The 25598-nt window shown below is 39.3% G+C and overlaps 2 protein-coding genes across 6 annotated transcripts in view; both read right to left on the bottom strand.

Annotated features, from left to right (window-relative positions):
- Positions 1–3147: 3147 nt before the first annotated feature.
- Positions 3148–14490, bottom strand: map2k7 (mitogen-activated protein kinase kinase 7). Of its 2 annotated transcripts, XM_079462107.1 has the most exons (12): positions 14329–14458; positions 10887–10934; positions 9349–9493; positions 9204–9270; positions 9013–9126; positions 8675–8794; positions 7887–7994; positions 7589–7768; positions 7335–7415; positions 7037–7179; positions 6910–6955; positions 4813–6346 (listed from the first exon to the last, which is right to left on the bottom strand). In XM_079462107.1, exons 1-12 carry the CDS (start codon positions 14450–14452, stop codon positions 6206–6208), a joined length of 1317 nt encoding a protein of 438 aa, XP_079318233.1. In that variant the 5' UTR covers positions 14453–14458; the 3' UTR covers positions 4813–6205. The 2 variants fall into 2 exon arrangements, with proteins under 2 accessions (XP_079318232.1, XP_079318233.1); XM_079462106.1 differs by lacking the exon at positions 10887–10934 and having other exon boundaries at positions 3148–6346; positions 14329–14490.
- Positions 14491–15177: 687 nt separating this feature from the next.
- Positions 15178–25598, bottom strand: part of pkn1a (protein kinase N1a) — a 32658-nt gene continuing 22237 nt past the window's right edge. For all 4 annotated transcript variants that reach the window (XM_079461467.1, XM_079461468.1, XM_079461465.1 and 1 more), the window contains exons 3-22: positions 24665–24813; positions 24469–24589; positions 22409–22554; positions 22116–22329; positions 21832–22026; positions 21602–21711; positions 21330–21473; positions 20742–20817; positions 20446–20575; positions 20269–20356; positions 20030–20112; positions 19763–19838; positions 19597–19688; positions 19312–19488; positions 19141–19203; positions 18969–19045; positions 18745–18887; positions 18561–18668; positions 18383–18463; positions 15178–18276 (exon numbers count right to left, since the gene is read on the bottom strand). In XM_079461467.1, the coding sequence (XP_079317593.1) occupies positions 18073–18276; positions 18383–18463; positions 18561–18668; positions 18745–18887; positions 18969–19045; positions 19141–19203; positions 19312–19488; positions 19597–19688; positions 19763–19838; positions 20030–20112; positions 20269–20356; positions 20446–20575; positions 20742–20817; positions 21330–21473; positions 21602–21711; positions 21832–22026; positions 22116–22329; positions 22409–22554; positions 24469–24589; positions 24665–24813 (2477 nt within the window). In that variant the 3' untranslated portion in view covers positions 15178–18072. The remainder of the gene's footprint in view (positions 18277–18382; positions 18464–18560; positions 18669–18744; positions 18888–18968; positions 19046–19140; positions 19204–19311; positions 19489–19596; positions 19689–19762; positions 19839–20029; positions 20113–20268; positions 20357–20445; positions 20576–20741; positions 20818–21329; positions 21474–21601; positions 21712–21831; positions 22027–22115; positions 22330–22408; positions 22555–24468; positions 24590–24664; positions 24814–25598) is intronic.

The following is a 25598-nucleotide window of genomic DNA, read 5'->3' as shown; positions in this document are numbered from 1 at the left end:
TTACTACAAACGATACTTTGTAAGCGCGCCTTTGAGACCCAAACTTAACTTTTGATAAACATCCGCAAAGAACAGAGTCTAGTAGATTATTTCTGATAACAAGCAAAAGCCAACAAGAGAAAGACATCAGCTAGCAGTTTAAAAGTATGTCTAGACAGTATTGTTTTTGGGTTACCACCAGTAGAAGAACCGTAACTTGGCTAAACTTAAAATGTGAAAAAGTAACACGACCCATTTTAACAAATTTTGTAAAATCAAATGAATATGCAGTAAACTCGACAAATTGTTTATGTGGTACAATTATTATACAGTAAGATATTGACATAAATTCATATTTATATAAATATAGCTTATTGTGTATAATATTATTAGCCACCAACAAGACCGATAAACAAAAACTCCGGAATTTAACTCCGGGCCAGGCGTGTGCCTCCCATGAAACGGTCTATAAAGAATAAAGTAAAACTAAAGTACACTTATGTTGGTTTAGGACGCGTTTAATATTAAACATTAAGCGCCACACATGCTCTCTCAGCTTCCCAACTCTCATCTTTTGAGTTAAATTCAAAAGCCAAAATGAAAGAAAACACAAAATAAACCTATTCCAATATCACATTGACTGATGTTTTTTTGTTATTTACTTATCACAATACTTACTTTGCAGTAATAAAAGGTTGTGAAAATATATAATAACAGACTTTATAAAAATCTAATTTTGTGACGGCTTTGATAGTAGTTGTAGTTTATTTTTGTACCACTACAACAACACTGTTTAAGTTGTTTCAATAAATTGTATCTTCAATGCAAATACAGTTTAAATAATATTTCATACCATTTTTGTAATCAAGACATGAACGTGTGCATGTCCACAGAAACATTACAAAAACCAATGGAATTAATTATTAACGTAAATGTTTGTTATTCACTAGATTAAAAAGTAGTGCTGACCTCCCCTATTTATTACTCGTTTTATTACAGCAATAGTTTGTCTTGTTTACTTTATGAAAGCATTACTTGTTACTGACGAGAACTAGCAACGGTCTTAGTTCTTTGGTACTTTCCTGAATTGTACTCTCATATCATGAATGTTGATGTGTGAAAGTGACAGAGCAGAAGACTTATTGTGTGAAATAAACAACACAAACACATTTTTTTGCAATTTATTTGTTTTAGGTTTTTGTGTTTTGAATTTTTCCCAAAAAATCCTGAGGTATTCACAATATAATGGCATTTTTTTCGCTTAAAAGAGAGAAACAACAACAAAGTGGGTAAAACTGTGATGGCTGTCTCTCAATGCAACATTTTGGGATACATTTGTTTCAGGCTAAGAAACCAAAATAGAAAGAAAACTAAAATAAATAAATAAAATGATTAATATTCACCAAAGCCACATTATTCCTGCTTGGCTATTGAGGTTGGGTCTTACTTTTTTGCCATACCAAATCAAATATCTTAGTTTAAATCGAATTTCTTCCAGAAGAGAGTAAAAACGTTGCCTCATAATAATCTGTATTCTATAACGTCCGTATATTCGTATCGTCTGTTGTTGGCACGAAAGCGAACCAAACATTTCAATATATTTTCGAGCTGTGTAAAGATGCCAACAACAACAGAGCGCAGAACTAGCATGTCTAAACATTTCTAAACCAATCAAACTGATTTTGTGAACTACATGCTTCAAAATTCATCATCACGTCAAATAAAAAAAAATATGAAAATAAAACCTCCAGTACAGCAGCAGCTACAAATAGTGAGATTTCCACAAAGACACATTCTAACCATACAGCAAAACAGCTCTGGGCGAAAACTTACTACACAAACAAAAATGAATTTAAAAATCAGAAAAAATACACATCAGAGCAATAAAGCGATTGCTTGGCTTGGACAGAAAAAGACACACCTTTGTAGCAAACGTCAAACGTCTCGTGATTTGTCCCACTCGTCTCTTTTTAATTTGGTGTAATCTTAACCCTGAAGAGTAAAAACATTGAGAACGGACAAAACGATGTTCTAAAAACAAAACAAAAGCAATACAAAACAATAAACTTTTGGTTTCCTAACAGGTGAAGACGTAATATCTTGCTCGCTAAAATCTCTTTTGCAAGATCAAACACAAGTAATGAAAAAAAACAAAAGATCACAAATGAATACAAACCACTAAACATACAATAGACGTACACATAGAATTTCTAGAGTGCATAAGCAGATCAAAACGACGAGACATAAAAAGGCAAAAGTGTGTCTTTTTCTAAAAACACGATATTTTGGAAAAAAATCTTACAGAAAATATATTTTTATATATATATATATGTAAAAATCATAAATTAAGATAAAAGTTTCCACGTCTCCCTCCCCCCAAACAAATTGTAAAGATCAATGCCAGTTACTTAGATCATAACATGCAATTGATATACTTACAGCACTGGACAAACTATTCCCCAAACTACCAACCCCGTCCCAGTACAATCCTTAAATATGTCAGCTCATTTTAGAAAAACGACAAAGAAAACACTATCGATCAGAAATTCCCTCGCACATCACGGAGACCAAACAGACGCTCAGGATTATCTCCGTCTCTCCAGTAGTTGCGTGTATTTACAGGAAGTTCAAGGGAAAAGCGACCGGGTTTGTTCTGAGTGACTGCATAGTGAGTATTTGGTTAACTTACAGGTGGGGCGTCCTTATGAGAACTCAAAAACAACTACAATTTTAAGATTTAAAGACTGGATTTCCCATCATACGACATGGAAGAGCACACACTAGAAAAAAGTGATGCGCCACACACACACGAACACATAATAATGCTATGGAAACTACAGGCTTGCTTTACATCTCGTTCGTTTGGTGTTGTCAGACAGAGTTTAGGATACAGGTGATAAAAACCTCTAGTTACAAAAACATATAAGACGCTTCAAGTTAAAATAGGGGTTCAAAGCAAAAAAGTGCCAGAAAATCTCCATCAAAACCAAAAGGAGGTGTGTGTGAATGTGTTGGCATAACAAAACGATAAGAGTGACGATTAAGCATTAGATGATGTCGTGTTGAGTTTTGATCAAAAGGGCGTGAGGTTTCACCCATCACAGGCCTGTACATACATTATATTCCCTGCATCCTCAGAGTAACAATCCAGCATTTACAAACAACGTCACTGGTTAACATGTTTTATTGATGACACCTTTGATGCTTAATGCTGCAGTGAGATCTACCGAGAGAATGACGGACAGACAGACAGGCAGGCATCACGGTATCTGTGATGAATGTTAACAAGAGATCGGAGTCACATGGATGTTAGCCATGTTAGAAACGTTGTAGTTAATATAAACTATTACATCCACCCGTATTGCGTGTCTATGTTGTAGCATCTGAAGAAAACGGATCATTCGTTTAGAAATGTCGTAAAACAGGAATATTTTATGTTTAGTATTTTGAGAAATGTCTCTGTGGTTTTGTATCCACAATTGGAGTCAATGATGAGTGTTGTTTGGTTACCGACGTTCTTTTGTGGTCTGCAGAATAGAAAAAGTCACACAGGTTTTGACGTGTAGGTGAGTAAATGATGGAAGAAGTTTTTGTTTTAACACGATCGGTGTAGCATTACGGTAAATTATATTTTGACAAATCCGCATGTTCATCCTTTTACTACCCGATTTCAAAAACCCAACGCTGGACAGACAGGAGGAAAAATACAACCATATGTGAGCTTGCATGAGCTACAGTTAATGGTGCAATAAAGACTAAACTCCAGCTCAAATATATAGAAATATTTCAAGTCGGTGTGTGTTTAATAAAAATGAACTAGAGTTATTCATATTAGTTGTGTACGGTGAGCGGTAAATCTTCCGATAACTTCCTTGCATTCATTTCCACATCGTATCGAAAGCTCGACAGGTAACTGTATTTGGTAATGTGTACACGTTGCAGTGTTTATGCATTTGGTTGAGGAAAAAAAAGTCCTTTGGGGAATATAAAACTGACAGCAGCATCTAAGTAAACAGTAGCAGCAATAAGATCATAAATAAATAATAATAAAAATAATAGCAGATAATATGCAGAAGATAACAAAAACAACTCAAATTAACCCCTAAGTAAAAAAGACGATACATTGGTTCAATACCATTGAAAGCTTTTACACAACATCCGGCTTGCTCGCAAAACAGCAACCTATGACAAAACCATCACCTTACATCACCTGCACCAAAAACAAGTTGATACTTTTCATTTATAACCAACGTCTTTCTCTCATACTGTCTATAATCCACCTAGCTTTCCTCAGAACTTCCTTACCCACGGCCCTATTCCACAACACAAAACGTCCTTCCTGAACAACATACCATTACCCTCAGATTCTCTCTCTCGATTCGGTCTTCTCACACTAGCAGTGATTTGGCTTCTTAAAGCAGTGAATCTCAAACTCTATAGCTTTGGTTGTGAAAGTTGCCGAAAACCTTCAGCGTGACCCAAGGGCAAGTGCTGAGATACACCGAGAACGGAGCAGTGCAGTGTCCTAAAAAAACTTTGGTTTACGGGAACTCAAATGCTTATGGAAACAGAATGAAATGACACAATACAATTGATGAGTCGAGTGAATCAGATCAGAAAGTCCTCAAAACAAGCGGTTCATCAATGAGTAAACACTCAAAAGCGTCTCTCTCTCATTCTCTTCAAACTGCTACGCTTGTCTCTTTCAATAGATAAATAAAAGCGACTATGACATCTTTTAGCTTTTCTTCCGGTACTCACATATAAAACTTTGTATACTTCAAACACCCACCTAAGGTGTGCACCGTGTACATCTGGACTAATTTTTTTTTTCTAGTGATAGACCGATATCTAGCCAAATAGCATGCCGATATTTACCGCTATTTGAGTCAATTTCAAAATCTTGTCTCTGGGTAAAATCTTCAATAGGGATGAAACGATTCACAGAGAGTCCCGAGAAAATCGATTTTAATGTGTGACGATTCAAGCCGGTTGAGATGTTATTTGAATCGTAATACAGGTTTTGAAAAGCAGGGGCCGCTGTGTTTACTGCAAACTTGGAAAACGTGGTTATGCAGATATTTTTTAAATGTAAAAAATCCAAGAAAAGCAGAGACGAAGTCTTAGTTTGTTTATATTAAAGAGACTTTCAGCTTTGTTATTTGACATAAAATATAGTTTTATTTTATAAAGAAACGTGCAGCATTTGAGAAATAATAAAAGAGCATTTCTCATTTCTAATTTGTCTTAACTCATTTTGTAATCGAATCGTGAATCGCATTGCAGAATCAGTGAATCGTTACATCCCTAGTTTTCAAATATAATATGTGAACTTTGAGAAAAAAACTGTGTTAAATGTTTAAATTCATTCATTTTTCCACTGTAATATGACTGAATAATTAAACATAATCAGCATTGTATCTGTTTTGCATCAAGTCGAAAATACATATCGGTCAACCACTTGTTTTATTTTCGTATGAGGTTATCATCATCATCATTATTCTATACCAAATCTATTTTAACAATCTAAACATCAAGTATTAAAAGTTTGACCTCTAAAATCTCTATTTGTTAAAATCCTAGTCACTATTACTGAAATATTGGATGACGCTTCCTAGCACAGAAAATAACACTTCTACAAAACACAGAACTGAGCCATATATGATAAATTCTTTCCCTATTTGCGTCCTTTTGCCTGAACGGTAGAACCGATAAACCTAACACGCGCACACACACACTCACACCATTGCACAGTGTTGTATGACTACTCTGTTCAGTCCCTGAGTAAGGGGCTATGGAGAACGTGTTGATATTGAACGTAAGGAGAACGGATTTATCTTAAGCAGATCCTCGCCGCAGAAGTATATAAATCAGACTGTGTGCGGTGAGGAATACTAAACAGCGGTTAAACAGTGTATTACCGTAAACATGCGTGCGTGTGTGTGTGCGTCACAGTGAGAGTGTGTAACTACGACCTGTAAATTCCATCCTGTTCGACGGGTGGGTGAGGACGACAAAAGTATTTCAAATTGACATTGAACCTGCTCAGAATTGTCTGTCGATCGGTCAAACTCCCAAACGAACATTCTCTTTTACTTTACAGCCATTTTGTCTTTTACAATCTGTCCATTTCCAATGCGCCTTCCATTCCATAATTTACATTAAACACCTGTCCATCCATCTCCAAATCAAACTCCATATCACATGGTTTTCTCTCTCCGTCTGGCTACCTGCTGAAGAGAGAGTGAGGCTGGTGATGACTGAAGCACTGACTGCTGCGTGGAGACTCTGTGCGGTCCATCACCGTCTGGAACCAGCCCGCCACGTCCACCTCCGACACCTCGTAACGTCGAATAAAACTGTGTTCCTATAGAAAAAACAAGTTTATTATGGAGAGATGCACCAATGCAAAATTTCTCCCCACCGATACAGATTCTGAAGATCTTAGATTTCTGAATGTTATTAATTCAAATATTGACTATTAATATTGAACATCAAACTGGTGATGTTTATTAACATTTTCTATATACAGAGCACAAATTCATTGCATTTTCCTGTCCTCTTTTGATAAACAGGATATATCGGCCCTGATCATCATCTATTTGTAAAGTATCGGCAAAAGGTTTGAAAATTAGATTTTATAATTAAATTGATACACCGATATATCGGCCAACAATCAGAATCGGACGATATATCGGTGCTTATCTACTTTTACATTTAATTCGGCCTAGCAGATTAATAAGCTGTTATTGGCCATTATCCAAATGTGAATGCATTTAAAATATTAGCTAATATATACATTTTTTATTATAGGCACTGGCACTGTAAATTGGTTTTCTCAGTATCGGCATCAGGCATTACTTGACTTCCAAAGTACATGACAATTATAAATTAGTGTAAAGGGGAAGAACATGATATGTCAACACTTACAAGCAGCTTGTGGTATTTTGGCCTTTTTCTGTGATCCTTTGTGAGGCTGCAGAAATAGATTAGATTTGTAAGTACACAATCATTTCAGTTTGTAAACATTATAAAAACTTTGCAAGTGTATGTGTACCAGTCTTTAACAAAGGACTGGAAGTCTAGAGAAAAGCCCATGCTGAGAGGAAGGACTGGTGGGTCCTCTTGAAGGACTTTGGTCAGGACTTCGAAGTCTGTCTTGCAGTTCTTATAAGGAAACTGTCCTGTGGCTAGCTCCACCTACAGGCGGGGAGGAGGAAATATGAGGCGGGTATTCCAAAGGATGTTGTCTTGAAATCTACCTCTTTAATTATATAAAAATAAGTCACATGCACATGGAAAAAACACCAAGTGACCCTGGAAGAGGGGTGTAAACGTAAGGAAGAAGAACTCACCAGTGAAATGCCGAGACTCCAGACGTCAGCTCTGATGTCATAGTCTGGTTTACTAGGGTCTGGAGGGTCTATTCTCTCAGGCTGAGGTAGAGACAGGAAACAATGAAGTAGATTCCCTCAAACTAGCCATGTCATCAAACAGGCACACACTGGGCAAAAACTGATTATCCGTGATTATTTATGCATAACTTCATTTCCAGAATTTAATAAGACTTTAAATCCTAAATGATCAATGTGTGTGTGTGTGTGCTTACCGCCATGTACGCGGCACATCCAGCACTGCGAGTCTTGGCTTTAGAATCCACCAATCGTCCGCTAATGCCGAAATCACACAGCTTGATTTGCCCTTTGTCGTCCAACAAGATATTAGATGGCTTAACGTCTCGGTGAATCACACCGTGTTTCTCCTTCAGGTACAGCAGAGCTTTCACGATCTAAACACAAGAGGAAACAAGACCAATATTACTTATGTGAGAATAAATCTGGCCACCAGCAATTATAAGAAAGCAGATTCCATAATGAAACGGGTTCACACAATCAAGAGAGTCTTACAGCTACGGTCATGTTTCCCAGAATGGCCTCCGGTATGGGCCCCTGGATCCTTTTCTTCAGCTTCTCTGCACATGTCCCCATTAGTTCCATGGCAATGAACACATCAGTCTACAGAACAAAAGACATCCTTCTTCACCATGTCGCATACATTTTTTTTAGCAATAGCCAACGATACATTGGATGGCTCAAAATTATAGATATTTCTTCGAAGCCTCAACTCATTAGGATATTAAGTAAAGATCATGTTCCATGAAGATATTTAGTACATTTCCTCCAGTAAATATATCAAGATTTTATTTTTATGAGCGGATGCAGCAAAATGCCGAAAACGTACCTACGAACATCGCCCGCTGCTGCCTGCTCATAACATTTTGATGGTCCTCTGATCGACAACTTTAAATGCAATTATCTAAATATTTAGATTTGTTTTGCACCCTCAGAATCCAGATTTTGAAATAGTTGCATCTCGGTCAAACATCTTCCTATCCTAACAAACCATATAACTGGCCCTCCTTCAAACGGACGCATGTTGGTTTCAACATCCTAGTGAAATGATCAGTTTACGACAACGCTCACTAGTGATTCATTATACTTTCGTATGTGGCCAATTCCGTCGTCGAATAATCGTACCTTGATAAATGTGGCACTGAAATCGATAGTAATTTACATATCAAATGTAACACATTTATTAACTTCTTTTAAGCTTGAAGATGGATGATGCAACTAAACTAATAACATTTTGATGCAAAGTTGGACAAACCATTACAGTATATGTTTGTGATGCTCACATTGGTGACTATAGCTCCGTAGCACTGGATGATGTATGGACAGTCGTGACTCTTCAACACAACATCCAGATCCATGAGGATCCTCTTATTCTCGTCTTTGTTACCCGTCCTTCTCATTTGCTGTTTAAAAAAATGACAGTGTTAGAACTTTAACTCACTGCAGAGAGACTTTCACATACTACACGGACAGCAGTGATGTAGATAGTAAACAATAATAACAACACAACTAAACTCTTGTTTTATTGACTCCGTAATTACAAGGAAAGCTCAAGTTTTTTTATTCATGAACACACAGTTAACCCTGCCACGTAACAGCTTACGGTTCCAGCTGAGCTCACCTTCACAGCGATGACATCACCTGTCTTCTTGAAGCGAACTTTAAACACCTGTCCACATGTTCCACTGCCGATCTCGCCCTCACTGATCAGATCCGCCACTTCAGCCGGGTAACGCTGGATAACACACGGAACGTAAGGTTTGACACGTTCCTAACATCTCCAGAATCAACAAAAAGAGGGCAGGAGCTTACCTGTCCGTCAATCTTCAGGTAACCGGTCTGCTTCATTATTTCCTGCAGCTTCTGATCGATCTCAGCACTGAGGGAAAAACAAAACACATTAAAGCACACAGATTCTTCCCCATCGCATCGCTCCTGCTGTGTGTGCTTTTCGTACTTTTCGAGGCTCTTCGGCAGGCTGTAGGGCGGGGTGGGAAGCGTGAGCATTTGCCGGGGTTTGTTGGGGTACGAGGGGTGTTGGGGAGAGCTTTCCGCGGACGACGAGCGACTTCCTCCATCGTTCACCAGCGGTAACTGCAGAGCTGTAACGAGAGAGCAAACGTTACTGGAAGAAGGATGACGAAAGTTACTGTCGGCTGACCGTCGTAACTGGAGACCATGTTCTGATTGGGTGCCGTTTTGGCATACAGCACCGGCACCATTTTGGTGAAAAGGGGAAGAGTCAATGCTTGATACAACAGTACCAATACTAGTTAGGTAAACACATTAATGTTGTGTCCTGACCGTCACATGCCAAGATCAGACACACGGAAATCACAAAACCAGCCGTTTAGAGTTAGTGTTAGCATTCCCAGCATGCACCGGGGCAGAGTCTAAAGCATTCACTCACCAAACCGTGCAACATTTTGTATATGGGCGCTAACAACTCGTGTCGCTGGAGCACAGAACCAAGCAAGAACATTTTTATAGCACAGCCCTGTAAATACTCTATGCAATAAAGAGGAGGATGATGGAAAATAAATTAAAACCATTCAGCTTCTGATTCTTCTGGTAAACCTGTTCATGGGAGAGAATTAGTTAGTTTTGGTTAGTAAGTGAGATCAGGCCTTACACATATACAGCGTACGAAAACCTGCTGCGCTGTTACCCACGTCTGTACGGAAGACAGAAACTAAGCTTTCTCCATCAAACAGACCGGAGAGAGATTCGGGACACAGGCGGAAGAGAAGAGCTGGCAGGCAAGTTAAAAACAAACCCTCATGTACTGAGCGCAGAACATCCCGCTGAGTGTTGACATAGCTTTGCGTGTCGGAGCGTTTGCTCACAGTCGGGCCGTGCGGTTATAGCCACATCATGCACAATATCTGATTTTCCAGCAAACTGAGTCACTCATTCATACAGACTTTCACACACACACACACACACTCGCTGCTCTGAAGAAGGGACTGACAATGGTGGAATGAGAAAGAGAAAAAGAATGAACGTTTAAATTGTCTTCTAGCTGGAGATCAAATTAGAACGTAACGTAGATTTCTGTCCAACAATAAGAGTCCGCACCTGTATGACTTTCTTTCTTCTGCAGAACGCAAACAAAGATATTTCGAAGACTGTTGGTAAGCCAACAACACAAACCCCCCTTGACTTCCATCATATGAACACAAAACCACTCAAACATTTCTCAAAATATCTTCTTTTGTGTTCCACAGTAGAAAAAGTCATATATAGGTATTGAACAACATTACAATATATAAATGGTGAGAGACTTTTCTGTTATTGAATGAATTTTTTTGAAATGGCTTTAATGCAAAATGGTGAAAATGATGAGTGAGGTAATGAAAGGAATAGGGGTGATAGATTAGTAGAGGACAACAGTAAAGACAGATGACAGCAAAAACAGAGATGCAGATGCGATTAATGTAACCTGCAAGAGAAGAGAGAGAGGGATGATGCAGCGTGATGTAGTGATGGTGGTACCTGCGCGCTGGGAGGGGGCTGGAGCTGGACTTAGCTGGATCACGATGACTAGATACAGAGGAGAGAAAATACACACATACACTCATTACTAAAACAGCCCACTCACACCTACAGGATTCACTGCTTCCTTCCCTTAACCACTCCAATGGACACACACACACACACACAGTCGATTCCCAAACTTTTTCATTCCAGGACCCACCTAGACAGCTATAATCTTGAGACCCAGCAAAGTCTTTTTAAAAAATATATATGGGGAGAAAATACACATTCATCCTTTTTAAGTAGAGTAGTTGTTATTTTCCCTAAATAGAAAGAAACGAAATTCAAGCTACAAAACCAAACTATCTAATGGTAAAATATCAAAGCTATTGTCACAAACGGGACTTGAATGTTTATTGTGTCATTCTACAGCTAAGAGACTTTCCACGACCCACCTCGTGCCACAAGTGGGTCCCGAGTTTGAAAACCTCTGTACTATTTAACATCTACTTCATCTGGAATACTTCCCACCAGAACTCTGGACTATCTAGCATGAAAACTGATACACATAACCAATTGCTTTTACTTATTCAGTTTACACTTTTAAAGGGCTAGTTCAACGTTCAAGGATAGTGTCCTTAATATCATTTCAAACCTATGTGACTTTCTTTCTTCTGCACATCACAAAAGACGACATTTGAAAGAATGTCGGTAACCAAACAACATTGGCCCCCATTGACTTCCATTGTTTGGAAGAAATCATTTGGAGATCTATTGACATAAATCCGGGTTGTACGTTAACTTTTTTGGCACGTACCACTGGTGCTACAGAGGTTTACAGTTTTTTTTGTATAAACGTCTGTTAGGTTAGAAAAAATAAACACATAAAAACTATTTATGTGTAGTTTATCACATAAATAGGCAAGTGACGGACGAAGGTTCCTTTCCATTACATTTTTTCTTAGTTCTGTGTTTTCCATTCGTTTACAATAAAATAATTATATGTAAAAATCAATATTTGTAATTAAATTATTTACAATGGTAAACTGAAGTGAAATTCCTCCTTTTGTAGATACAATGGGGACTTTGATTATATATGAAAATATAAATATAAAGAAGTGTTTATAGTTTATCAATTTACTGCTAGAATACTACAATTTATTTCAGTAAATATAATGAAATACAGTGTTTTGAATCTGGATGTTTAAGTTTATCAGACTTGTGACGGGTTGTCGCAAAGAGTGCGTGATTGACGATATATTTTCTCTAACAGTGAAATGCTAATGAAATAAACTCTCAGATCAGATCAGCTCTAGAGATATGGAGTTCAAGTGTCCATACAGAGACGCAGACAAATGCACGAGAGATTGTGCAGATTATTCACATTCACGCAAACCAAGCAGATTGCATATTTAAAAAGCCGGATAGCGCCTCCGCTATTCCTTCTCAGTTTTCACATCGTGGAAATCAGAGGGCTCTAAATATGGACTCTAAAACAAGTTTTCAACCAAAAACAACTAAATTATCGGTGCACCATTGATTTAACACACACAAACAAGTGGCCCGGCTAAAACACGAGCAAAACTGTATCACAATTACATTTTAGTTCACTCCTCTGTAAATCTGTAAGGTTTCTTGGCTCAAATTGGAGTTATAGCCTCCTTCACAGATTTTCTATAGGATCTGTGAGACTGGCTAGGACATTTAATGTGCTTCTCCGTAAGCCACTCTTTGGTTGTCTTGGCAATGTTTTGGGTCTTTGTCATGTTACAGGCACATCCACGACCCATCTTCAGTGATCTAGTTAAGTGGATGAGGAACTTGCCCAATATTGCTCAATTTACGGTACATGGGCCCGTCCCTCAGCTCCTCAATGCGGTGAAGTCATCCTGTACCCGAGCAGAGGAAAAAGCCCTTGGGATGGTGTTCTTGGGATCATAGTCAGCATTTCTCTCCCTCCAAACCCGTTCGGAATCATTTTGATGTTCATTGTCAAACATCAGATAAGCCAGGCGGGGCTTCTTGAGCAGGAGGACCTTGTGGGTACCTCAGGATTTCAATATATTGTAAGTTACCAATGGTTTGCTTGCTAACTGTGGTCCCAACGGTCGTGAAATCATTGACAAGCTTCTTCCAATCTGTGGAGCCAGAATTCCTGCTGTTTGGTAGGGGATCAAATACTTATTACACTGACTGAAATGCAAATCAATTTATAACCTTTATATAAAAATATTCTACAGTTTTTTTAAATATTCTGTCTATCAGTTAAAATAAACCTGCCATAAAAATGACAGACCCTTTATTGCTTTGTAGGCAGACAAACTTAAAGTCCAAAATTATTTCCCTCACTGTAACCATGTCTTCAGAGGTGTATAAAGACCTTACATCATGAAGCGTTGTGATATTATCTTAAAATGAGCTTTTTTCCATACACCACGGATCCCCTTACATGGAATCCGCCATGTTGTTTCTACAGTGGCCCTGAACGGACAAACTGCTCTACAGAACTCATTTCCTAAATACATTATTTCGAAGCGATAACGTGACGACATCTTATTTCTGTGACAGCCAAAGTTCTTCAAAGGGGAAAGGTGGAGTGAGCTGTTGGGTGCAATTCGCAACCACACCACTAGATGCCGCTAACTGTCACACACTTGCGCTTTAAGTAACAACGACAAAAACATTTATGATTTGAGAAAAAGACCGACAGCAGACGATAAGACGTAAAACATTCCTTACAGAATGTTCATGGATAACGGTAAAGTCCATCTCTCAGTGTGTACTGTTCATGGTGTTCACTTTAAACACATTCAAAAATCACTGGCCATTAAACACTTTAGTCAGATTAGGCGATGGAGCACCTTTAATATGACCTTCACATCGATATATCAATACAAGCTGTCAAGACAATCCTACTACAAACTCCATCAGACGCAGACGACATCCAAAGAGAAACGAGAACCAGTATACAAACTACAATTCTAAAAAACTGCCATGATTGTTATGATCTGACCACACAATACAGCAACAACATATACACCATGATGTTTCCACATAAAGACAAATTATGTGTGAGAAAAGAAAGACATCGTAGTCCAAGTCGTACATATGTAAACATATACCAAAAAAAGAGATAAAAACCAAGAAATATAACACAAAAACAGACAGATCTGCGAGTGTCGGGGCCTGCTAAACACTGCTAGCCGCCATGCTAACGCTAGAAAGCCGACTGCCAGACGTTTCTGTTATTTATTTATTTCAAATACCACGTCAAGAGATTCTACATCACGAATTTAACATCACTGTAGACAAAACCCCACGACACACGTCGCCGTGCGTTCAACAGAGGTCCATACGAGCAAATACGAGTGAAGTGTCAGGATTTGATCGGTTTGTTTGTTTATATCATGTAAGCTTGCGATTCACCACCAGCCATCGCTTCGGTCGCGCGAACACTCACTTGGCCTCGGACGCGATCGCTGCGGGCTCACGTCGATGTTCAGGTCGATTCGTTTGCGGGCTTCTTTATTTTCCTGCTTGAGTTTCTCCTCGATTCGACAGAGTCTCTTCTCCAGCGACGACATCTTGAAAACTTCAGCAGCAGCACCATCGAGCGCCGAAATTTACTGCCCTCTAGCGGCCACAGAGGGGAAACAGCGACGCTCGCTGGCAACGCAGTCCGGTTTCTCGCTAGTCGGGGACCAGCTCTAGTTTTATGACAAATACCACGGTTAACTGCGTTTAAATGTGTCATAACTGTGGCTTTATTATTAATGAAAACCCAAAGAAATGTTATATAATATAACAGTTAAGGGCACTGCCCTCTAGAGGCTAATGGGGGGACTACAGCGACTCTCGATGCCCCAAACACATAAAGATAGGAATTAATACATTAATAAAACAATGACATCGGTTCATTTAAAAGGGAGGATGTGTGATCACTGATAGACTAGGAAGGGTGAGACAGATTGTCTACTATACAAGATACAACGCAGAAATATATTTAAACACGTTTCTAAATCGACCATTTGCACGAGTATAACTCTTTTCTACTTTTTATGACGTACACTTCTCCTCTGGGTTCAACACCGACACTATACCTACTTAAATAGTTTTGTATATTGAGTTTTTTTTTATTCCTAATGCAAAATGCTGAATGTTCCCGTAATTCTGCGACTCGCTGCCCTCTAGCGGACATTGAGTAATAAACAGTGCCGCACACTGCCATGTGTGTGAAGATTTGTGTTCATCTTGTTATAAGGTCATCCAAAAAAATCTTTACTAACCTACTTAAAACAAATACAAGAGGTCCCCATCATTTCATGGTTTATTTAGCTTTTCATTCCAAAGGGTGAAGTCAAATAAACAATTCAGATGGACATACAAAACACAAACATACGGTCATCTCAACAACATTTTCATAAATACAAATCATGTATAGTTTTGATGTATAATCTCAAAGGACATTTTGTTTAACATTTGGTTTGTTAAAGCTCGAGTTTATTCCATTGAAAATGTCGTGTTGTGCGTGTATATCGGGGGGCTGCAATTTTGCTACACAATTATTCACAGTGTAAGTGTGTAGTGTGTGTATTTAGCTTTTTTGTTTTATCAATTTGTGTGTGTTAGAAAACAACATTGTGAGCTTTCTGAAACAGATATGGTACGACGGTCTGTGTCTGCCCGTGCGCGTCCTCAAAATGAGAGGCCGTTCTGCACATAAACGGTCCAATGAACGTCACAAACTAAAGTTTTAAAGGCATAAAAAGAGCTTTGAGGTAATAAAGGGTGTGAAAACTCAAGCGGAGTCCACTTCTTTACCGTAACAGTCACAAGTCGGTCATTCACGCAGTAACTACAATACACAACAGAAAGCAAATCTGAGGACTAGAATTAAAATGAACTTAAATCGTATAAAATACAAACAACCCACAAACCCTCTGCAGTTTGAGGGTTTTGAGTTTTTAACAGGAAGTGGTTTTATACCCTTGCAAAAAATGTCAAAAACCTTGATAAAACTAGGGCTGTCAAACGAATCATCACGACTAATCGCATACAAAAGTCATTACATAATATGTGTCTGTGTACTGTGCATATTAATTTTGTATTCATAAACACATACGCATACATGTATATATTTCATAAAAATGAATAATCGTTTATATATATTTTCAATTAGTGCTAAATATAAACAAATATTTCCTAAATACATACACATGTATGTGTATGTTTTTGTGTTTGCATATATAAAGGTAACATGCACAGACACAAACTTTTATTTTAGATGCGATTAGTCGCGATTAATCGTTTGACAGCCCTAATAAAAACAAAATAAAATCAATGATTGGACTCGCAAACACATTCCTCTACTTTTGCCGCTCCTCACATTCATAAAACCAAACATCAGAATTTGTATACATGAGGTCAACCTGTATTAATTAGAATGGTTGTTTTTCACATGAGATGCACCAGTGATGCTGGCTGACTGACTGTATTGATGCATTATTCAATTTCATGCTCAGTTCTTCTCTTCCGTTGTTTGCCTGACTCACATCAACAGGTTAAACAGAACAGGGTAGACAGGACCAACATTATTATAAGGCAGTTTAAACTAACCCAAGATAAGGTTCGAATGGTTTTCTTCAATTCTGTAAAGGTAACCTCAAAGTGCACTTAATGGGGTGGAGACCAAACTGGCTACTAGACTGCTCTCCAGAATGTCCATGTTAGATTTATGTTACGTGTCAAAGCGTTTTAGGATGAGTTTTGGTGTGAAAAACATAAGACAAAATGAGGAAGTCCTCAACCACCGAGCACTTCAAGTACACATTCATTACTGCTCAAGCATAAACCAAAGAGTCTCTTCCACATGTTCCTTTGGGTTATTGGTCAAGGTCAGGCCAGTAGAGATTATTCAGGCAGTCATTTTCTGTTTGAGTAGACATTGCCGAAGAAAGGTTAGGCTGGATGGATGTTTTTATAGTTTTTGCCAGTTGGTTTCTTTGTTGTCGAAGTTAACAGAGACCGGTGTTTTGAAGAAAAAAGAAAGTTCAGGTATTCCATACAGATGGAAGCAAATGAGATATTTACTTCTGTTCGCTGTGCCACTTCACATTTCAGATGGCCCCTTCAAAACTAAACTGCGAGTTCATCCCAAATGTGTCCTTTTTGTCATTCAATGCCTGGTGGATTGTTCTTGAGAACCAAAACAGATTGTCTAAAGAGTTGTTTTGGGTTTCTGGATTGTGGCCGCCTCTTCTCAAGCTTGAAAAGTGTTGTATATTTGAAGTGTCCTGAAGGCATACAAAACTAAAATATAATCCATTATTTTTAAAAAAGGTGTCACTTTCTATACGCAATCTCCATCCCTGAACGTATAGACCAGTGAAATGTTCTGTCGGTTGTTGGAATTGTTCTAGACCAGCGTTGAACCAGCATTGTTTAGGTCTTCTGAAGTGGTCTATACGTTTACGTTTCAAAAACCTGCAAGGACAGCGATATCCACAACACAAGGGGAATGAATGGCATTGTTTGTGTACTCTTATATCAAAGACTTTGATCAATTAATTGTTGCAAAAAAAACAAAAAACTGCATGAGGGTGAATAAATAAAGATTGTTTTGGGTACACTGTTCCTTGGAAACTACACATGCACCAAACTATCTGCACAGTCTGCAGTCTTTCATTTTATGGTGCTTTATAATTGTTGCTTGTTAAATTATTTTGCCCAAAGAGTTGTTAAGAACAGAATATATCCTGGCGCAGGCAATAGCCCGACTGGCTTTAAGCACCTTAGACCCTTTTTTAAAGCCATAACTAAAAAAAAGAATGTAAATGCATTTCCCAACAAGCCCTCTGCCCTTTTCAAAATTCACTAAAGTACTCTTTTGGTCACCTTCACTGGTTTGCTTCGTGTTTTCTAATAGATCTTCACATCATCTTTCATGAGACGACTTGATGTGCTTCTTGCAAAAGCGGATGAACTCCAGAATTTGCACAGGGATGTTGGAAAAACCTTTAAACCAACTGGCAACAAACAACCGTCAAACCAAAGCATGCAATCTCAGTCTCAGTTTCACTTTTCCATTCATCCATCACAGTGTTTACAGGTCCAGCGCTGAACTCACACACCCAAAAGCTGAAATCGGCCGCTCTTCAAGGTCACATGAGCGTCTCTCAACAGCGCTATCACATTGAAGAAGTTCTCAGCAGAGGTCAGAAACGTAGTCAAAGTCACGGAAGCTGTCCTGATCCTTTCGCGAAAGCACGCGGGGTTCCCGTGGCGGGGTGAGGGACGGCGCTTCAGCCGTGAATTCTTCATCGAAGTTGCTGATGTCCTCTTTTCCTCCGATGGAGGGAAGGAAGGGAGGAGGGAGTTTACGGAGCAGAAGAGCGTCCCAGTCCATGTTCTAAAAGAAAATACACGATCACATTTGAGACGAATTTCGTTGGTTGTAATAAATATAGAAAATATAACAGAAAAACTACAACAAATAGAAGGAAAGTCTCTCTCACCCTGAAGAAAGGTTGTTTCTTTACATCGTCTGCGTCTTTCTCGCTGGAGCCCAATCGCCTTTCTGGATTTCTTCTTAGTAACTGTTTAAATATAACCAACATGTAAAAAGCTCCACGTAAATCATGCACGCTTTATTCTATACAATTTTGATCTGCTGTTGAGCAAGATGTTATTTACCCTCCTCATGATGCCAATGGCCTCTGACGAAAGGAATCGTGGATATCGAACTTCGTCATTCACTATGCTGTCAAAAACCTCCTCTTCATCATCACCTGGAAACGGCGACTGTAAAAAGACGATTGTTAGAAGAAATGGTTAATTGTATCACCATTCATCTCAATGAGATCTCGACGTCTCTCACCTCTCCAACAAGCATCTCGTATATCAGCACTCCGAGCCCCCACCAATCCACCGCTCGCGTGTACGACGTATCTGTCAAAACCTCGGGAGCCAAAAACTCAGGGGTCCCACAGAACGTACTGGTCCGATCTCCAAATCCCATGCCTGAAAACCATAAAACATCATGTTTGACATCAGAGAGCGAGCGAGAGAGAGAGAGAAAGAAGTGGTTCACATAGTCATTACCTTCTTTGCACAATCCAAAGTCAGCAATCTTCACATAACCATCTGTGTCAAGAAGCAAATTGTCCAATTTCAGATCTCTGAAGGGAAAAACAAGTTATTTTAGTTATTATTTACGTCGTATCACATGTAATAAATTCATTACACACATTTAGAACACGTGGACGCAACTCACCGGTACACAATCTTGTTGTCGTGTAAAAACTGAAGTCCTAAAACCACACAAGCAGCATAAAACCTGAAATTCACACACAAAAAAAGGTAAAAGAAAAGAAAAATCTTCATTCTGATGGTCATTCCCTGTATATGAATGTAAAACTGTCAATAATAAACACAGTATGCATACATAGCGCGTGGCTCATTGAAGACTTCTGCGTGGATGTGCATCATCAGATCCCCGCCAGCAGTGTACTCCATCACGAAACACACATGCTCGGGAGTTTGGAAGCATGCAAACAGGTTGACGAGGAAGGGATGGCGCACGCTGTTCACCGCCTCGAAAATGCGCTTCTCGCACATCAAGCTGAAAGACACGGATGGAAAAACATTACATCACCTAAACAAGACTTATTTCATTAATTTAATCTTACTTTTATCTCTGTTAATAAATCTTTTATTTGTTTTTCTCTACCTTTCCACTTCATCTCTGGCCACAATATCTCCCTTCTTCAGGGCTTTGATGGCGTACATGTTCCCTGACTTCTTATCTTCAGCCAACAGCACCTGAAAAACACACGTGATGTCATACGATGAGGAAAAAGCAGGTGGGTTTAAAGACGAGGGAGGCTGAAGCTCACCTTTCCAAAATGACCTCTGCCGAGAACTGCGATTAACCGGAAGTCCTGTAGACTCAGAGGCGTCTTCTTCTCTTTACTGCACAAATACAAACACACAAATACATACAAATTGTGCAAATCCAGCGCCAATCCTGAATTTTGAATACGTGTGTTTGTGGATTTGATTCCCAACACTTAAACTTATGAAATATGTGAAGCTTAGATGCTCTCTAAGTCACATACGGATCAACGCTTACGCCAAATGCGTAAATGTAAACGCATGTGTACCTGCTGAGCGATTGTGTTCTGTTTGGTCGTTCAGGTGTGGTGACATCAAGAGGAGAGATGGGCTCTGTGACCGGCTGCCGTTCCTGTGTCAAATAAAAAAAAAGAAAGTGGACTTACAATGTGATTGGAGCTCGAGAAACATAGTTGTGGAAAAAATTGTAATGGGAGGGTGTAGAGAATGGGGGGCGGAGTTTACACTAGGAGGAGGAGTTACATGAAGGTAAGAGAGAGTCTCTCACCGGAGTTTGTATATCTGTCACGTCTCGTCGGATGTCCAACTTCGCTGGCGAGTCGCAGTCTAAACTCAACTTTTCCACTGATATCTCTCTATAACACACACACAAACAATCACTTCAATGCTTCACATCAGTGAGTGAGTTTCATCTATGTACATATATCAATCGCGTGCGTTTTACCCGGTCTGTACAGCGTGCGCGTGAGGGCTGTAGGTTCCTGTGTTGTTGCCGGTCGGTATGGCATTCCTCAATAATCTCACCCACGTGCCGATATCAACGTTCATCTGTCGAGCTCGCAGGAACGCTTTACCTGCAAAACACGATATTATCCAAACTATCCATTAGAGGGCGCTCCATTCATAGGCTAAAATGATAGACAATGATCTTTTCTTTGGAAAAACGAATGTGTGTTTATTATTCAATGGGGTCAGGTTTGATTTAACACTGAAGTATATCAACTCCTCAGCTTCTCTTACCCTGTTGCTTGGAGAAGACTTTCTTCTGTCGTTTCAGTCGTGGGACTCTCTCGATCACAGGGTTAAAGAAGGTGACCTGATGTGACCAGACGGACAGCATGTCACACAAACATTTCCATGTTGGCCAGTGCTGATGGAGACTATATCTGGGTGTGTTTTTGTGTGTGTTTACAAGCAAACTCTGCTAGCAGATACCCTTATGTGTGTGTGGATTTACAGCCGCGGAAACAATGAAGCCAAATGTTTATTTCTACATGTATTGTGGCCATTCCAAGGTCAGTCGAATTTCAACAAAATCAAACATCAGGAGTGACAACAGCAATGTGAACGACTAGCAGCATAAGACAAATTGTTATCACATTAAAACATAATTTAGGAACTTTTCCTAAATACGAGCACAAATATTTCTGTTGTACCGCTTAAACGTGAATATGAATTTGTTTTCCTTTTGAGGTCTGAAAAAATACAGAGCATCTTTTCTGTTATTTTCACAAGTTTCTCCAGTTTTTATATTTTCTCGGAATAAATGCACATTTTTATTTGATATTTGGGAGAAATATGGTTATTATGGTACAAAAACGCACGAACCTCGGCCAACAGCAGTCCCTGTGGTTCCAATTCTAGCTGAACTCTGTGTTTCTGGTTGTCCAGGAAATCCTCTAGCTTTAGAAACTTCAGCGCACACAGAGAGCGGTAGTCTCTCCAGTATACCGCAATCTCCATCTCTCTGAACTACACACGAACACACAAACATCACATTCTTATATGATTTATATTTATTTATTTATATATATAATATTTTTTAACAAGTAATAGAAAATGAGTTTTTAATAAAATGATCCAGTGACTATTAAACTCACTCTCTCCAGCTCGATGGTGAAGGTTTGATCCCAGCTCTGCTCTCCGACCGTTTTCCAAGCCGTCTGACCCACGACTGTGTTATCAAGCTTCAGTACTGCGCTCACCTCCGCTGAAAACAAACACACGCACACAACTGTTCAAATGCTCTGAATTCTTCCATTTAAGAATCATCTGATTAATTTCACACATCTCAGACAAAACACATTGTCTGTTACACACACACACTTACAGGAGAGTTCATCTTGTTTAGGCAGGGTTTTTCCACTAACGCTGCCGCTGCGACTGTACAGGCCTTTCCCGCTCCTCATGAAGGACCGCCCGTCTCCCGGACTGTAACATGGCAACACGACCTGACTGCTGCGAACGCGGCCGGGAACCACATCCAGCACACCCACGCAGCCCAGCAGGGTCACCTGAAGCGTGCCTGCACACGTAAAACCAGATGTTACACGATCATATTTGACGTATCTCGTTTTTAAAGTGAATCTGTAAATGATGTGATGGGATGCACACCAGTAAGAGGAGAGGGTTTGGAGAGGGTGCTGTACTGGTTGTGCACGTAGGGGGCGCTGTTGCGCGAGCTGAATGCCGGCGAGGAGGCTAAAACCAATTCCTCTTTAATCACGGAGGCTTTGGGATGATCCTCTGGAAGTTCAGCTAACCGCCGGTTCAGTGAATCTGTCAACAGATCCAACCGCTGGGACGACTCGCTCAAACGACACTGAGCCTGAGACGTTTAAACAAAACAACATTAATCGCAGTCTGTTTGCGAGTTTAAATATATAGGATATTGTTTGACCTCTGACCTCTGACATGGCCTTCTTGTCTTGTACTTTGCTGGCCCCCAGCAGTCTGATGACATTTTTCGCACCCTCGGCAACAGCGTGCTCCACGCGGTAATGGTGGCGGAGCTCCTCAATCCGTAGCTCCATGCCACAGGGGTCGGGCTTTCCTGAAGAGACAAGTGCAATCACAAACAATAAGCTTTCCATATCAGTCTGTGAGTTACACAAGCTGTGACGGCAGCAAGGATTGAGGTCAGGGCTGCAATTAAATAGAATGAAACCTGTTGTTGAGTGAATTGTAATGCTTCTTTTGAACCTTTCCCCAATCGTTTATTTCCACGGCAATATTGTTTAGATAGCGACCTCGTGAAAATGAAGTTAATGAAGTATTTTACACAATCAAAAAACAGCATTTATTTACATTTAGTCATTTATCTGATGCTTTTGTCCAAAGCGACTTACAGGGGGGACTGTAGGGGAAAAACAATAGATGCAATTTGTGCAAACAAAAGAATAACAATGCTTATGTGTGGTAAAACTGGTCTAAGTTAACCTATCACAGTATATGAAGCTGGGGGGGCAGGAAGTAGAGAAGTTTTTTCCCTGCGATTTGATTGGATGTATAAAAACAGCCGTTGCATTTTGAAATGGAACTGGGAGCAGACTGACAGTTAAAGGGGAGGAGTAAACAGATGCCCCACCCCAGCCGTCTAACTTCTGTCAAGTAGTGACTATCCATCTTAAATGACATAAGTGCATTTTCAAAATTTAACTGAAGATTATGAGGACACAAAAGAGACTGACCCACATTGATAAGATTTACAATAAACACGTCAATATTTCAAGAAAAAATAGGAATTGTTATTTTTCATTTCACTGGGACTTTAAAGCTGCCATACATAACTTTTGCCTCTCGAAACATACAATTGCTGGTCCTTAAATACTTATCTTTACAAGGGCTGAAGTGAAATAGCGTCAAATATTTCCCTCAAAATCTTACACGACAGCTCAAATTATAAATCATTATGATAACAAATACTTCTGCAAACCAAGGGGTAAAAACAACAACCTAGGTCATCCGTGCTCCCAGCCACGGTTTTAGAAACAAGAGGATTACTATGGATTATAAACTGAAAGATTAAGATGCTTTTGGTGTTATGGGATTCTGACAAACCATCCAAAAATCTGGCATGCTGTTCCAGGTTTTATTTTTTTGTTTGTTTGGATCAACTTCGCCATCAACAATGGCACCAAGACAATGGCCGCCATCAACGCTAATGTCATGGTTTTTAATTGAATGCACATACTCTTAAAACATATAGCTTTAATGCACTGCAGGTTGCTGGTGGAGACTTTTGTGTCCTAATAAGGTATAGAAGTGAATGCCAGTAACCCCCTGTAACATAATTTAGAGACAGACTCTTGTGTGTGTGTGTGTGTGTGTGTGTGTGTGTGTGTGTGTGTACGTACACATCAAAGGTGAATGCGTGTGTGTGTATTGGGTTGTATAAAAGAATGTGTGTTGAATAATGAGCCTGTAAAGTTTCTGTGTCATATGAAACCGTCTCTGGTCTACGTCTGAAAGATGATGTCAGTTTTAAAAGCACACGCAGATTAAAAGAGGTGTGTGTTGTTGAGATTTTAAACCATACCGTGCAACATTTCTAACTGTATTCTTGAATATTGCTTACTTTTGACAAACTGCTTTTTACTTTTTGAAACAGAATCCCCTTCATGTAAAAACAATCTGTTGTGTTCAAGAAAAGTGTCCACAGTATGTCATCCAGATATTGTTTGTGTTATAAATAACATAAATACAGAGTTTCCGGGCTGTTGATTTATTTGATGTACTGCTATTACGCCACTTCTAAAGAATTTTGAACTTCCAAGTGTTGTTTGTTAACTAATGTGATGTGAGAGGTTTCGTTGGTTGGTGGTTTTTTTTAGCTTGGGCGTGTCCCCCTCTACACACCCCATTTGTCCTGTGGGACCCGGATGATTATTGATCTGTTTATCTCTCGGCTTGTTTATGAAACTGGACTCTAAAAGCAATAACACAGTGCACCTGCGAGCACGCTCACCCTGTACGTCGTCGTTGTATTCGTTGGCCTGCATGGCTTTCCGGATCTGCATGCGGATTATGTCGATTTTGGTCTTGCTGTCCTGTAGCATCTGCTGAGCTGTCTGCAACATCTTCTTATCCTGTTTAATACACCACCACAGTTATTATTCAGTAAACAAACGTCTTTTGAGAACAGAGACTGTGTGTGGGCACACCTTGGTGGAGCCATTGGCGTAAATGGGGATCATGTTTTCAGCCCCCTGTTTGACTTTGAGCTCGATGTTTAGCTGCCTTTCCAACGCGGCGATTCTGTCCTTATGTGCCGACGACCTGTTCTCAGCACCCGGAGAGTGCGGGGCATCGTCTGGAAGAGGTTAAAGGTTATAATAACACACATACCTATTGGCTGAAATGGCCCCTTTTGGTGCTGACGTGAGATCAGAACAGCACTATTACTGTCTATATGAGCGTTAACAATTTTCTCGATGACCCGACTCATTTAGGGATTTAAGAATGAGACTTAAAAAAGGTAAAAAGCAAGACATGCATAATTCATATTTCAGTCATCAATAATTTGTATCTGAGCCTTTAAACGTAAATGTTCATGTTGGGTTTAAATATTTATGTGTATTGGAATAATGGATTTGTATCCACTCTATGGATCGGTAAATCAGAAGTGCTCTAAAATCTTCAGCTCGATCAATAGTTTTGTGCAAGCTTGGTTAAAAGCTATTAAGATCCCATTAATACACTTCAAACCAATGGAAATGCTCATGAAACAAACACAAAATTCGATGTAAATTGCTTGTTAAAGCATCTTTACATGAATTGGAAGAAAGTTGCATTCAATTATATGATTCAAAATAGTTAAATGCACATTTTGCACACTTCTCAGGTTTTAAAGTACCCGTGAACCGGAAGTCTTACATCCATATTGACGCATTTCCGAGAAACAGAATTTCTTGTTTTTCCACTGCGATTTGATTGAATGTATAAAACCAGCCGTTGGATTTTGAAATGGAACTGGCACAAGACTGACAGTTGAATGAGAGGGTTAACTGATGCTCCGCCCAAACCATCTAACTTATGTCATTTAAAGGAGTAGTTCACTTTCAAATTGAAAATTCTGTCATAGTCACGAAGGGGCAG

Source organism: Barbatula barbatula, assembly GCF_947034865.1.
Source record: "Barbatula barbatula genome assembly, chromosome: 8".
Taxonomy (NCBI): domain Eukaryota; kingdom Metazoa; phylum Chordata; class Actinopteri; order Cypriniformes; family Nemacheilidae; genus Barbatula; species Barbatula barbatula.
This window is presented reverse-complemented; position numbering and strand designations above follow the sequence as displayed.

What these genes read in the sequence shown, in the direction of transcription:
- map2k7 (XM_079462107.1), bottom strand. Translation starts at nt 14,452, where the DNA reads ATGTCGTCGCTGGAGAAGAGACTCTGTCGAATCGAGGAGAAACTCAAG. An exon ending in CTGCCGAAGAGCCTCGAAAA is followed by an intron (nt 9,271 to 9,348) that starts GTACGAAAAGCA and finishes TTTTTCCCTCAG; the next exon opens with TGCTGAGATCGATCAGAAGC. An exon ending in GATGTGCCGCGTACATGGCG is followed by an intron (nt 7,416 to 7,588) that starts GTAAGCACACAC and finishes TCTCTACCTCAG; the next exon opens with CCTGAGAGAATAGACCCTCC.